This window comes from Etheostoma spectabile, chromosome 11 (assembly GCF_008692095.1).
Source record: "Etheostoma spectabile isolate EspeVRDwgs_2016 chromosome 11, UIUC_Espe_1.0, whole genome shotgun sequence".
Taxonomy (NCBI): domain Eukaryota; kingdom Metazoa; phylum Chordata; class Actinopteri; order Perciformes; family Percidae; genus Etheostoma; species Etheostoma spectabile.
Genome location: NC_045743.1, coordinates 1955572 through 1970424, shown reverse-complemented (window position 1 = coordinate 1970424; position 14853 = coordinate 1955572). Strand labels below are relative to the sequence as shown.

The 14853-nt window shown below is 40.5% G+C and overlaps 1 protein-coding gene across 1 annotated transcript; it reads right to left on the bottom strand.

The window, feature by feature from the left end:
• Positions 1–11367: 11367 nt before the first annotated feature.
• On the bottom strand, positions 11368–13844 carry gdf3 (growth differentiation factor 3). Its single transcript, XM_032529724.1, has 2 exons — positions 13455–13844; positions 11368–12608 (listed from the first exon to the last, which is right to left on the bottom strand). Exons 1-2 carry the CDS (start codon positions 13759–13761, stop codon positions 11755–11757), a joined length of 1161 nt encoding a protein of 386 aa, XP_032385615.1. The 5' UTR covers positions 13762–13844; the 3' UTR covers positions 11368–11754.
• Between the last annotated feature and the right edge of the window lie 1009 nt (positions 13845–14853).

Below are 14853 nucleotides of genomic sequence, written 5' to 3'. Positions count from 1 at the left end.
ATTATGGTTAAAAAAGAAATAGTTAAATTTTGGATGACAGCATTTAAATTCATAAATGCCAGACAAAGGAAATGTGAATGAAAACTGTCAACAAGGAACAAAGTAAAGACAGTGGAAAGTTTCAAAACAAATGATTCAGAAAACCTCATTAGAGCACATCATTAGCTCCCCGCTGGGCTGTTATATAAACTGTTTCAGTAATTTAACAGAGATTTAGTAAAGTGTAATAAAAGTAGTAAAGTGTCATAGTCTACTGTATATAATATTTGAGCAAATTATATTATGTATAGCATGTGTTCATATTCATAAAGTCTGCATATTGGTCTTTTTTCATTTGATTTTTTGTGGTATGAAAATTGACAAAATATTAAACAAAATATTAGCAAAAAATACAGCATATATGGTCACAAGTTACTTTAGTAACTAAAATGTAAAAGTTACCCTTCAGAAACTCATTAATTTCCGGTTCAAAATGCTAAAAGATATAAATACAATTAATGTATTGCCTACAATTCTCAAAGCATCATGACAGTTTCTCCTGCCTTCCTCACTGGCATTGCACATCTTTTGAGCTTCCTTATTAATTATTTATTCTCAACTCTGTCACAGAGTCGGGCAAATTATATTTAAGACTCACACATAAAACTGTATCTTACAAGGTGGTGAAAGAATCCTTTATATTGTTGGGAGTATTTCTTCCAGAGGACAGCTTATTGAGTACAGGAAAGTAGAAATAAAGGATTCTAAAGGACAAGAGAACAGATCGGTAGTTCCTTATTTTTATGCTTAATTGGTCATGTTTCTACAACAAATAAAGCGGATGGAAACAAATGTAATTGCTGGTGCACAGACAAGGCAGATCACTGGGCTCTAGCCTCACTCTGTGTTTTTGGTTATAGTAAGTGTATTTATGTGTAATCTAGAATTAAAAGAAGACTGGACAGCCCCCTGCATAAATGTGGTGCAGGATGATTCTGTAAATCGGCTTTGTCAGTGTTCCCTTAAAAAATAAAAAAGATTTAAAAAACACCTCTTTTGTCCTCAGGGAGTGAACAGGTGATCATCTTCTGCTGCCGTTTTTCACAGACCTACAAACCAGACGCACCTCAGGCCTTGTGACAGACGGGGTTTTTTGTGTCAATTTTCTTTTCTAAGACAAAATTAATCACTTTGTGCTTGTGTGTGTGTGTGTGTGTGTGTGTGTGTGTGTGTGTGTGTGTGTGTGTGTGTGTGTGTGTGTGTGTGTGTGTGTGTGTGTGTGTGTGTGTGTGTGTTGGATGAGTTAATATTCAGGTTGTGGAACGAATGCTAATTTAATCATATGCTGTAAATCCGACTGGGTGCTTACTCATGCTGGTCTGAAAGTCCCAGCGGGGGGGGGGGGCAGTGTTCTCAAAAACACACACACACACACACACAACAACAACAACCTGAACCAGAGAGACAACAGAATAGATGAGAAGACCTATATATAGATAGTAGCAGTTGAACTTTGTGTGTGTGTGTGTGTGTGTGTGTGTGTAGATTTGAAAAGGTTTCCTGGCAGTATCCTCTCCATCACCTCAGACTCAGACAGTCTAAAGCCTCAAACAGGATTTATTTCTCCAAAGGAGGTTCTGATTTAATATTGCATGTGTTGATCATTGATTTTAATCAGTGCACCTGTGTGACTTTTCTTGCCTTATTCCAACAGTGATAAGAGTCCCAAATATATTCTGGGTTTCCCCCCAAATTCTAAGTGCCAACGGAGATTTTGCATGTTTTAACCCATTTACTAAAAATCTCATGCAGTTGTGTTTTAGATTTGTGTATGGTAGCCATTGCTTTACATTCAATTACATGCAGTAAAAGAAAATCATGCAGTATGCTGCTTAAACCTGACACAGTGTAGAGTAAATCATTTTTATCTTTCCTGGATTCATTGCTTGCTAAAAGTTACATTTATGTGTCTGATGACTGTGATGGACATACATAACCCAAACACATACAGTAAATACCAGAATTATTGGAAGATTTTTTTCAGGAATGGAAACCTATTGCTGCCGGGACCTGTAGCAAAACTACAAAAACTACACATACTGTATAGCTGCTATACACAATGATGTGGTGTATATGGACAGACACATATTATGAAACTGTATTTTTCACTTGTGCATGAAACGGTGCAAAACACGCTATTGTTGGGCCTCATCAGCTCAGCACTAGTTTGACTTCTGTGTGAGGAGAGGTAGAAGACATAAGAAACATATGCCAACGTCAACATCTACTTCTATTTGTGGTTCAAGATATTGAATATCAATTTGCAGACATTATCCCCTTGTGTCATGCCCCAGCTCCCCATCCTAGGTCATGTTTTCAGTTTTCTGTCACCTTGTTGTTGTTGTTGTTGTTGTTGTTGTCGTCTTTCTTGTCAAAACATATCAACACACATTCAGAAAAAAGTGCATTTGCAATTGTCAGTCAAAAAAAATTTCATATTAAACAAAATAATTTTATAAAGCAATACATTCTATCTTGGAATAATTATGCTTGCTGGTAGTGAGGCTCATAATGTTTTCCATCCATCTGTTTTATGTGCAGGTGTGCATAAATAAACCTTGGCTTAAACACTGGAAATCTTTAGAAAAGTCCAAATAGGAGAGGAGACTGTAACCTTCTTCAAATTAACACATGAAACAAACAAATTTCCATCACATTTTTCACATGTTTTTTTGCCATCTGAGGTATGACTGATGCTCTTATTTTGTCTAATTCTATTTTTCTTCTTCTGCAACGGTTTATTTGGCACCGAACTGAAGAACTAGCACCACAAACTGCTACGCCCAACTCCTTATGATCACACAACAGTACAGTGGAGGGAAACATGCAGTCAATTTCTTCTGCTGATTTTTTTTAGGAAATTCACTTCAAACTTGCACTACATTTAGATGGAAACCTGACTATATATAGTGTTTTCCGTCAGACTACCCTTGTGTCTTACAGAACCATCTCATGCAGAGACACAACATGTTTTGACTCTATCTTTGCATCCATTTAAAACTAAATGAACCACACTGCCATGCTCCTGTTTGTTTTCCTGTATTTTTTTGTAGGTTCTTCTCATGTTTTAATGTCTTGTTGTACTATCTACCTTGTGTGTTTTATAATCATCTGGCCCATCCTGATGTGTTTCACCTGTTCCTCGTCTGCCATCATGTCCCCCGTTGCCACCCTGTTTTGCTTGTGCTGTTCTCTTGTTTCAGTGTCTGATTTTCTGTGTTCATTCCTGGCTTTCAGTGTATCTTCTAGTGTTAAAGTGCCCATATTATAAAATAATTACCTTTTCTTGGATTTAGTGTGTTATTTTGTGTCTTTGGTGCTTCTACACTAACACAAACTTGGGGAAAAACTATCTATGTTGTTTTGAGTGAGATACAGGTTTCTGAATGTACTCTGCCTTCAGTCTGCAGGTGAGCTGTTCAAAATCTCCACAACTTTCTATGTAGCTAGCCAAGATGAGGTGGCTAACCGTAGCATGCCAGCACTAGCATACTAGTTTGTTCTCCATGGCAAACACTGCTATAGCACATACTAGTTCACCAAAATATACAAAACAACTACATGTCCCTGTGCTGCAGGTATTCCACAAGTGGCCCTCGTTTAGAAGAAGTCTCCCAGCTCAGCCTTGTACTGACCAAAGTTGGAGAAAGTTATCTAGCTGATGTGGTCTTACCTAGCTACCGCGCATGTGTAACTCCCAACAAAGATAGTAAAGAAGTGAGATGTCTCACTCTGTAGCTAAAACAGAGACCTAAACACACAGGGTGAAAACAAGATCTGCAGCAATGTGCAGTACAACAAAAATATGGTTTTTTTTGAAAATGAAACCATGTAAACCTATTCTGGTACAACCTCAAACTACAATTATGAACCTAGTGTCCTTGATTTTTATTCAGCCTTATGTTTATTAAAGCTCACTTTTTGTTCTGCCAACTTGCCAGACTGGTCTCCAGCTTTTGTGTCTTCCTTTTGAACTCTAAAACCATGACACACACAATATACAGAGTGCCATACAATACAAAATAAACATAAAGTCACACTTTAAGCAGAATACTACATCGTTTATACATTCTTGTTTTGCTTCTACAGGTAACAAATGCCAAAATAACTGCAGGTCCCTTCCTGTATTGATTTGCAAAATTAAGTCATAGCAACAGGAGAATTTAACCAATTTCTTCTCCAGCAATTATATAAATGGAAGTTAAACCGAGACCAATCTTCAAAAATATGGCCAAAGGATACATTAACCTGAAGACGGTCAGTGACCTGTGTCTGACTATCTGACACATATTAGATGCTCATTAAAATCACATTTGTGTAAGAATTAATGTAAATGTGTTGAACTCTATCAGCGTGAAGCAGCAGCTCAACCGTATGGTTTGTAATTAAATACTCCAACTGCCACGGCTCCTCCAGCTGTAAACACACACGCATTCACACACCAACAGATAAAGGCTGTAGGGTCAGGGGTAATGGTTTGTTTGTGTGTGTGTGTGTGTGTGTGTGTGTGTGTGTGTGTGTGTGTGTGTGTGTGTGTGTGTGTGTGTGTGTGTGTGTGTGTGTGTGCGTGTGTGTGTGTGTGTGTGTGTGTCTCAAGGTGAGGTGTTAAAGTGTGTGTTGGTGGAACCTGCTGTCCCCTCATTAAAGGGTACCCACGGTCACAACTCACGCTGACATCCAGGGGCCGTATTCACAGAGAATTTTATTTTACCACCAGGAGTTCTTCTAAATGGCACTAAAAAGTTAAGAGCTAAGAGTTTTTCCTCTTAAGACTCATTCACAAAGCTGCTGGGAGCAACTATAACCGAGGAATGGGTAAAACTATCAAAGACAGGTATAATTTAACCCTCCTGTTGTCCTCGGGTCAAGTGTGACCCCTTTTGAAAGTTTTATATATCAGAAATGTGGGTTTCTTTCAACAAAATTGCCCAGAAATAACTTGGATGGTTCAACGCAGTGCTCTTTGCAATTAAAATGTTTTTTAAAAAAACATCAAAGAATGTTGACTAAAATGACAAAAGCACCAAAAACATTGAAAAAAGCCACTAAAGGCATTAAAAGCCTAGAAAACAGCAGAATAAAGCTTGGAAAAATGCCTCAAACAAGGCATTAACAATGTTTTTAAAAGCATCAAAAATGTTGGAAAAAGCATCGAAAAATGTGAAAAAAGTGTTGATTTTCAATTTTGACCGAGAAGGACAACACAAGGGATAATAGTTTCTGTTCTGTACAAATTGTCATCGAACCCTTTAGGGTTTTTGCGGCACAGTGACGGCATTATCTACTGTGTGATAGCTGGTTTAGTGTGCATTTGAGTGTACATACATGTTCCAACATGTAAACGTGTATGTGTGTGATCGGAAGTGTAGGTTACCATGTTAATGACACAGAAGCTTGTGTTACGAGGCAGGATACACAGTGATTCCATTATCATTGATTAGATACTATATGTGTGTGTGTGTGTGTGCGCGCCAAATGCATGTTGTTGTAACACTGACTGTAAAAGGATTTGAAATACGGGAGCCAAGAGCGTGTGTGTGTGTGTGTGTGTGTGTGTGTGGTGTGTGTGTGTGTGTGTGTGTGTGTGTGTGTGTGTGTGTGTGTGTGTGTGGTGACAGATCATTAGTCAGAGTGCTTGTCCCATCAGACGGGGTATTACTGAACTCACTATGGAGGTCAATGGAACAATGAGTCTGTGTGTGTTTGAAAGAGAGTAAGTGCCTCACTGTCATCTTTGCCACTCATATGATCATCTGCTCACATTAAAGGTGCCGTAACATCTAATGGAAGCTGTAAACAAGCTAAAACAACACTGGCACACTATACATTGGGATTTGACACATGTAACCACTCACAATAACTTAATTTTTGAATTAAACACTTTTATCAAATAGCCTCTAACAGCCACAACACACACACACATCAACAATCACCAAAAACGTGCCAAAAGTCAGATTCTCTGAACTTTGTATCGCCACTACAGCTTGCAGAATAAATTGACAGGATGCCATGTTTCCTTCATGCTTGTTTCCTTTTAAGTTAGAATTCTTTAACCCACAACAATTCTTTGTCAATCAAATGCAGCAAAAGTAGAAGAAAGAAACAAAGTTGTGTACACTACACTGTCAATTTTTGATATGCCACTAAGCAAAATTAACTTTATTTGAAGTTGTGTTTTAGGCCAACAAGTGAATTTAAGGTTAAATTTAAACCTCCTTTTAGCTCTGTTCATGGTGTCCACGACCTCCTGAGGGAAATATATGACTCTTTAGCTGCTAAATCGATGTTCACCAGCTTGTCTGGGCAGACAGTGTACAGTGGGGTTTTAGAGTTTTTCACTGAAAACAACTACTTGCGTGCGTGCATGTGAAAACAGCCCTATGAGAGCAGTGAAGGGTGAACCAAAACAGTAGTTGTGGACCATAAAACCAAGACAATTTGCAGAAAGAAGCTGTATGAAGCTGAGGAGAGCTGCAGACTCAGGTGATAAATAAGCTGCAGCAAAAATTTTACACACATTGATAATGTGAAATAGTTTTAAAACGAAGGTTGATCTGCAAATATGATGTAAAATATAATGATTTAATTCATTTTTTCTCTTTGACACTTTTCTACATGTTTGTGTGTGATTGTACTGAAATGTTAAGAGACCATTGCTTGCATGGGAATGAATAGTATTTCATTAAAGTCCCAATCTATCTTTTCATATCTTTTCGCAAACATTTCAGCCATAATTGACATTACTGAAGAGTTTTAGATGGAAATGTTTTGTGCATAGCATGGGTTTAATTTGAAAATACTGTTATATTCTAACATTGTATATATTCTTGGTATAAATACATCTTTGTACAGCCCCAGCAAACATTAATCATAACGTTCATAAGTGCCAGTCTGTGATGATGGGGCGACTGCGGTCATTGGAACAAATATAAGGTTTGACTGTGTTTTGAATGACACACTTCATCCTAAATAAAATCAGACATCAAACAATGAGCCCTACACACACACCCCCCATCCTCACTACTGATGGGCACTGCAGTGGTCACTCAGCACTTACCACTGCTAACCAAGCCTACCCTCATGCTGAGAGTATCTCTCTCTCTACACACACCACCACACACACACACAACCACACACCACACACACACACACACCACAACACACACACACACACACACACACACACACACCACACACACACACACCCACACACACACACACACACACACACACACACACACACACACACACACACACACACACACACACAAGCCAGTCCTCTCTGAAGCCACATTGCCCCCTGCTGGTCAATAAAATATTGTCTCTAAGTCTCAGAAGTATTGAGATCCTTCACTAAAATAAAAGTATCTTTTCTTTGTACGGTTGCTTTGTTAAATGTAATACCTTTCACCGTAGAGTTTGGCTTATAATGTCTTCAGAGAGTGCAGACCTACACCAAGGCCACGCTATGTTAACGAAAGTGAAAAATAATTTGTGTATGTCATTCCAAAACATAGACAATAAACTGCTCCAGTCTCCGCTCTTTTGATGTTAGGCTTTCTAGCAGATTTTGGAGCCTGGTTGCCGGGATTTGCTCCGACACAAGAGTATTAGTGAGGTCCGATACTGATGTAGGGAGACTCACAGTCTGTGTTGTATTTCATCAGAAAGGTGTTCAAGGCCTTCGCCATACTGTTGCCACAAAGTTGGAAGAACACTGTCCTAAAATATCAACGTATGCTGTTGCACTATGATTTCTCTTCCCTTGAAAACACAAATGGATACAGGGACTGAAGACAGAAACATAGTCAGGATGGCTTAGTCATACTGGCTCCGCAGGCTCCATCTCGACTGGTATTGATTATTCATTTCTCATTGACTGTGCACATGTGGGAGAAACTGCAGAGGAAGGAAGAAATAAGGAAAGCTATTATCCACTGTGTCCGTTAACATCTGAACTCAGGTTGCGACGCCAGTCAATAAAAACACGGGTTGTTTTTTTGTTTTTGTTTAACAGTGTATGAAAGGTCATTTGTGTCATTTGTTGTCAACTGGTATGACCGGTACATGCATTTTACCCAGTGGAAATGCTAAATTTAGTCAGTAATCCTAGTCGAATCACCTAATTCCCAAATTAACCACTTTGTTGACTGCAAGTAACAAGACAGTGGCTTATAAGAATGCAACTTGATCATATTTGAATTACAGGAATTATTCAGAAGCTTTTTGCTGTCTTTTAAAGTGCTCATTTTATGCTTTTTCCCTTTCCTTTATCAGGTTTTACATCGTTTTTGTGAACGTTACAAAGTGAAAAAGCCCAAAGTCCACCCCAAAGGGACTTACCATCTCCAACAGAAAACACTGTTCACAAACTGCTCCAAACACCTCTGTTGTAGTCCAGCCTTTACTTCCTTGACCAACGTGCGTCACTTCGTAACACACGTTATAATGCTCGCCTAGCGGCTAACATGGCACGCCCTCATACTCTGCTCACAGTTGTCTTTACCTAGCTACTGAGCATGTGCGACTCCCAACAAAGATGGAACAGAAGTGTGATGTCTCACTCTGTAGCTAAAACAAAGAGCTCAACACACAGGGTGAAAAGAGGAGCTGCAGCAATGTCCAGTATGACAGAAATATGGTGTTTTTTGAAAATTAAACCATATAAACCTATTCTGATATAACCTCCAAATACAATGAACCTGGAAATAAGCATAATAGGAACACTTTAAATTATTCTGACATCGTTCATTTTTTTTTTTTTTTTTTTTTTTAAATGAGACGTGATTTGTTGTTGGGGATCACCAAAGTCAGTAAGATTCATTCTCTGAGGAATCATGCTGGTCTGTCCTGAATCTCATAATAACCCATCCAACAGTTGTTGAGATATTTCAGCCCGGACCAAAGTGGTGGACCACAGAGCAACGCTGCTGGCATGACTAAAAAAGAAAGGGGTACTTTGTCCCAGACCCCTGGACCCAATAAAAAAAGGTTGAACTCTGTATCTTTTTTTCTGAGAGTGTTAAAGGAGCTCAGGGTGTCCCCGGGCTTCACCACTGACGCAAAGCTTAAAGATAATTTGACTCTGTGGCTCATCCGTAACTCAGTGAAGATTCATTCGGGAGGAGGAGAGAGCGAGTGTTTTAGTTTTAGAGACAGGAAGAAAACACTTCTGTGAATCTGACTGTTACCCTCCCCTAGAGGGTAAAGTGGAAATGACTTTGTCTTTGACAGCAAAGTACTGTTGCACAGCCTGAGGCTTCTCCTTCCTTTTCCCATCTATCCCTCTGCTGCTTCACTCTCTCTCTCATTCATCTTCTGTTTCAGTTCAGTTATGTTACACATCAGAGGAAAATAAGAAAACTATATGATTGAATAAAAAATAAAAACTGGCAGAGTAATAAACAGGAAGGGATGCAAAAAAAAAAAAAAATAAATAAAAATACTTTTGCTACACCTTTGCTTTCAGATCTAACATCTTTTAGGAATTAGAGATGGATTGGTCTGGATTGGCTTAAATCTGTGGTCAATGGTTTTACTGTGCAGCTCCCAGTTTTAAAAAACAAAATCCCATTGTTCTGCAACCAGTGGAAACCAGGCTGACCCTTTTGGTTCCATTATGGGAAATGAGGGACCCTGTGTTTTTTTTTTTAGCCCAACCCATACCAGGGAATAAAAGTTAGAGTATCACAGCCCCTGCTACACAGATTTTGCCAACTTTATGAAAGTTCAATAAAGTGTCCCTTTATTGGAGTGTGGATGTGTATGAAAAATAAAATAAAAGAGGGAAAGGGGACTAGCACCCTCTAGCTCTACCTTTCTGCTGTATTGTTAACTTCTGAAACTCTTCAAAGGACAGTATTTATTTCCAACTCTGTTTCTGTTGCATGACTTCTTATGAACCGGTAAACAAGGTGTGCACTAAACGGCTCTTAATTCAACCTCCTGACCTCTGAAGCACTTACGGTTCCAGGAATCTTTCACTTCACTTCTAGTCGAGATTCCAAAACCCACCAAAAAATGCCTAAAACTCTTTTAGGGACATTTCTATGAATTGATGCTCAGAGCGTCTACAATATTTTTTTATGTGAAATAGTCGTAACAACAAAAACACACTTTCCTGAATTGGTTTTAAATATTTACATCAGTATTTGAGTCAGTAAGTGTTGGAACAATGGACTGCATGGGTTGGAACAAGTGTGAAAATCAAAAAGTGAAATTTAATAGTTTAAAGGGTTAATAATGTTGTTTGAGAGCATTTCAAGAATGCTCTCATAACGTGGGAATGAAAGAGAGACAGGCTAGGAACCTTTAAAAGATTAACATTACCACAACCCAGTGGGAACGTTAGGAGAACCTTCTGGGAGCCAACAACTGCTCACTGGGTCTCTTCTTCTCTCCTCCTTCACACCCCAAACTCTGTCTCCCTGTCTCTTACTAATTAGTACAACCTGTCAGCCTCTCTCGGTTGCTGTGGCGACTAGCTGTCGTCAAGGCAACTCCAGTGGTCTGTGTGGCACAGTGAGGGAGGAGGTAGCTGGTGGGGGGTGTTATCAGGCAGGAAGGTGAGATAAGAGTTCATTTCTCCTTTAGTAGATAAGAGAGTAGCTGGTCCCTGTCAGGGAGACATTGACACCATAGGAAACCGGTAGAGACACGTAAAGGCGGAGAGAATTTCTGCTGATCTGAGTCTCTTTCTATCAGTATTGATTCTGGCGAAGAAACATGATTGCAAAGTGAATGCATTGAGTATAATTTTGTTTCCATTGTTAAGCAAATACTAGGCTGTATAACAGTTAAAATGAGAATTTGTTTGTAAGTTTTATCTTCAGGATACAATTATTTCAATAGTTGATTTATTGATTAGTAGATCAACAGAAATCATTTAAGCACACATTGATATTCTCTGCTTTCAGCTTCTCAAATGTGAGATTTAAACTACCAGCTTTTGTTTTAAAGTAACCGGTTACTTAAGCAGCATTCTTGGAATAAACAGAGCGGCACACTAGGGACAAAGGAGAGGGGAAGGAAAGACAAGCTGCTCAGTTTTAGATTAGCTAGCTGTCTGATACATTTCAGTCTCACAAGGGTCTTTAATTTTGCTGGGGGGGGGGGGGGGAAGAATGATGAAAATATAAAATTATTGGATGATATGCAATCTTCCCAGTGACAAAAACACAGAACATAGGGTTTCTTTCATTAAAGTCAGCACAAACCCTCTAAAGATAATGCATGATTTATTCCTCACATCTGGATTGCTGTTCCAAAGCACTGGTCTCTGAAATTCTTGCAAAAACAACACCCCCCCCCCCCCCGATCATCCACTGAGGGGACCCATAGGAGAGGATAACCTGGCCAGTGGCCCCCAAGTGATTTGATTTTCAGCCCCCTTATCTTAAGTGTGGATTTGTTAAGAAAGCTCCACCAAAACTGAATACTTAAGAAAACTTGTCTTTCAAATTTAGTCCTCCAGTGTGGTTTTATTGTAATTTTTATTAACAGCCTTCATATTAAAAAATGTCTACATGTCTGTGAGAATACAAAATGTTAAAATTCTATATCATTGACTGCAAAGAACATTGTACACTGAATTCCTCGTCTGACAAACAGCATTAAGTCACATTAAGAAATTGAGACATCCTAACTTTGGACCAAGAAAAGCTTTAAAAAAAAAATAACTGGTGGATATATGGTGGTGAGAAATGTCCACAGACATCATCGACACCCACACTCATCCACCACCATGTCCTGGTAATGTCGGAGCACCACGTTGTCGTTGTTGTCGTAGTAGAGCATGGAGATTGGGGAGAGGCGGATGGGGACGCAGCAGGGCTGTGGCGTGCCGTGCGGGTCCAGGGAGTGCACCAGGGTCTGCAGGATGGCGTGGTTGGTGCCATTCAGACTCTCACTGAGCGGGAACGGGCACTCGCCGTGGCAGTAGTTGGCCATGTAGCCCTGTGGAGCGATGATCCAGTCCTGCCAACCCACGTCTTTAAAGTCAATGTAGAGGCGGCGGGCCTTGCACACGTTGCTGGGTGTCACCGGGAGGTGGACAGCACTTCTTCTCTGTCTAGAGCTACACTGATGGGGGTTAAGGGACACGGCCACCAGCGAGGCCTGGATCAGCGGCAGGGTGAAGGCTGGTTCCAAAGGGAGGGAGTTCCCGGGGTGAAATGGAAGAAGCTCCTTTGAATCTGTGCTGTGAGGAAGCAGCTCTAAAACTAAACCGTAGTTGCGTCCCGGTTTGCGCCAGCTCTCTGCCAGCGAGGTGAGGTCCATGGTGATGGAGGCGGGCTCAGGCTGCAGCTGGACCGACTGGGACAGCAGGAGTCTGCGGTTGGCCTGGGGATTGGCTCCCCTCAGCGTGGCTCGAAGCACTTTATACAGAGACACGCCGAGGGCCCGGGGCCCGTGAAGGTAATCTGCAGATTGGAAGAGGTTCCAGTGGAACTTGATTTCCAGCTGAGCCAGAGACAGCAGCTCCACAGGCTGCAGGACCGACATGTTGAAGAAAAGCTGCTTCTCCAGACAGGCCTGACAGCTGCTGCTCCAGCCTGACATCAGCCTGCCTGCAAAACATCAGCAGGGAGAGGAGCATTTTAACCGCAGGGGTTTATTTAAGTTTTATATTTAAGCCGAGATGGGATGCATGATAACTTCAATCATGGGGAATAATCATTTGTCATGGCCGACTACTTCTCTCTCAAACGCACACACTGGGGTTGTACTCACTCTGCATGTTTAGCAGCACAAATAAAGAACAACAGTATGATTTAGTGCCAACGCCTAAAAATAACTTGCCTTTTGTTGTCTATTTTTATAGAAATGTATTTTCACCGATTGCTCTGCCATGTTTCTGATAACACTTTGATCAATAAATAAAAGCATGTATTCTCGCTTTCATTTACATACCTGAGTGCAAATCTCGGCAGAACCTGTTTTTTTAATAAACACAGATGTGCGAAACTTCGCACAACCACAACACATGGAATATGCCACTGTTCAGTGACACTGATACAAATGTCCTTTGTAGTCGACTGAAAACGGATGGAAAGGAAAATTAGGGCTATGCAAGTACATGAGAATTATAAAGTCTATCCACAACTCCACGAGTAGGCCTACTAATTTATTATTTTATTTAAACGCATTTTATTTTCTTCACCACTGGGCAGATTTTAAGAAATGTATTTCAGATACATAACTAGTCTACTAAAAATAGGCTATCTAAGTTTGAGTTAATTATCTAATTACCTAATTAGAAGTTTAAAAGGCTGAGTTTACATTTGATCGGTCTCCATCTAGGCCTAACTTGTGGTCATGAGGAAACAACTACACTTCACATGACAACTTGAAAACATTTGGCCTTTACAACCAGTCAACATTAGTGTGTCTACACACAAAATATGAAGACCTACCTTGGTCCTGCACGTATCGGATGATGTTGCCGCGGACTCCGTACTCAGACACCGTGCAGGGGTCGCTCTCCCGGGCCTGGGTGTTGCCTGACCTCCGGAACATTCTCCAGAGAGCGGAGGGGACGTGGCGCTGGGGCTGGTGGCTCCCCGCGGCCCGAGGCTGCTCGGAGAGTCCCAGGGAGCTGAGGAAGAGCCGCTCCTGGCTCCTCATCTCCTCGACATGTGAAAGAGCACACACACCGAGGAAACACGCCGCTTGCAGCAGCAGCAGAAGAAGAGTCTCGTTCGGCCTCATGTTTGATTGCATTACTCAGGTCTGTTGGTACCTCACCTGGACCGTTGCCCCCAAAGAGAGCGGGGCGTTTGTTTTACCCTGTGAAACCTCCCGGCGTGCAGCTGCATAATTAAGGTAATGAGAAGCGGGCAGAGATAAGGTGAGTGGGGCGGGAAGAGACTCGGAGACTTTTACCATGTAAGTGTGAGATTCATCACCAAACCCAAGAGTTTGAGTTATAGATGAAGAAGTTAAAATAGAAAGCTGGTATATTGAATTAATCCAAAGTAGGCTATATCAAATTAAGATACTTTAGGCCTACTATAAGATAGGACTACAGGGGGGGGGACATTACTTTAATAATTTAATTCAAAACAACAAATGTTTCTTATATTTAAAACAAAAAGCAGCATAAATACAGACATGTGGTCGTGGTTTCCCAGGATAATCTTAAGACTTCAGTGTAAACTGTTTAACTTCTGTCTAACAATGCAGTCCCCTAATGAAACCATTGTTAACATTGGGAGGTTACCGGGACGACATAAAAGGTCAGGACCTACCAACATCCTTAGGATTGTCATCTGGAGACCACAAATGTCTGCCCCGAATTATTTTAGCAGTTTGAACTATTTCAACCAACACAGCTAACGTGAGTTAACATGTTCAAAACATAGCAACAACACGCACTGCCAAAATGTTGACACCTAAAATAATTTCTTTTCAACTTAAAGTCACTGTTTGTTTCACCCCTCTAAACCCTCTCGGGCACCGATCAGGCTAAACATTAACACCACTTTGTGTAGAATATAAATACATAAATAAATAGGACAAAAAAAGACTATACTGGTGTATAGTAGTAGTATAAAAAATAACACTGTTGCAGACATCACTGCACACTGCTAATTAGCATGTCCACCCGTTGTCTATCCACACCTAAAAAGAGATTGTAGTTAGAAATACACACACCAAACTCAACAGAAAAAAGCTATATCAGCGTGTTAAACTAATGCTGGAGTTTATTCTGCAGTATTTCAACCCAAAGCTGTGAGGTCTGCAGTGTGTTAGAGGCATTACTGAACAGTTCTGCCAGCACTTTGTGGGTTTCTTACGCCATCTCGTGTCCAT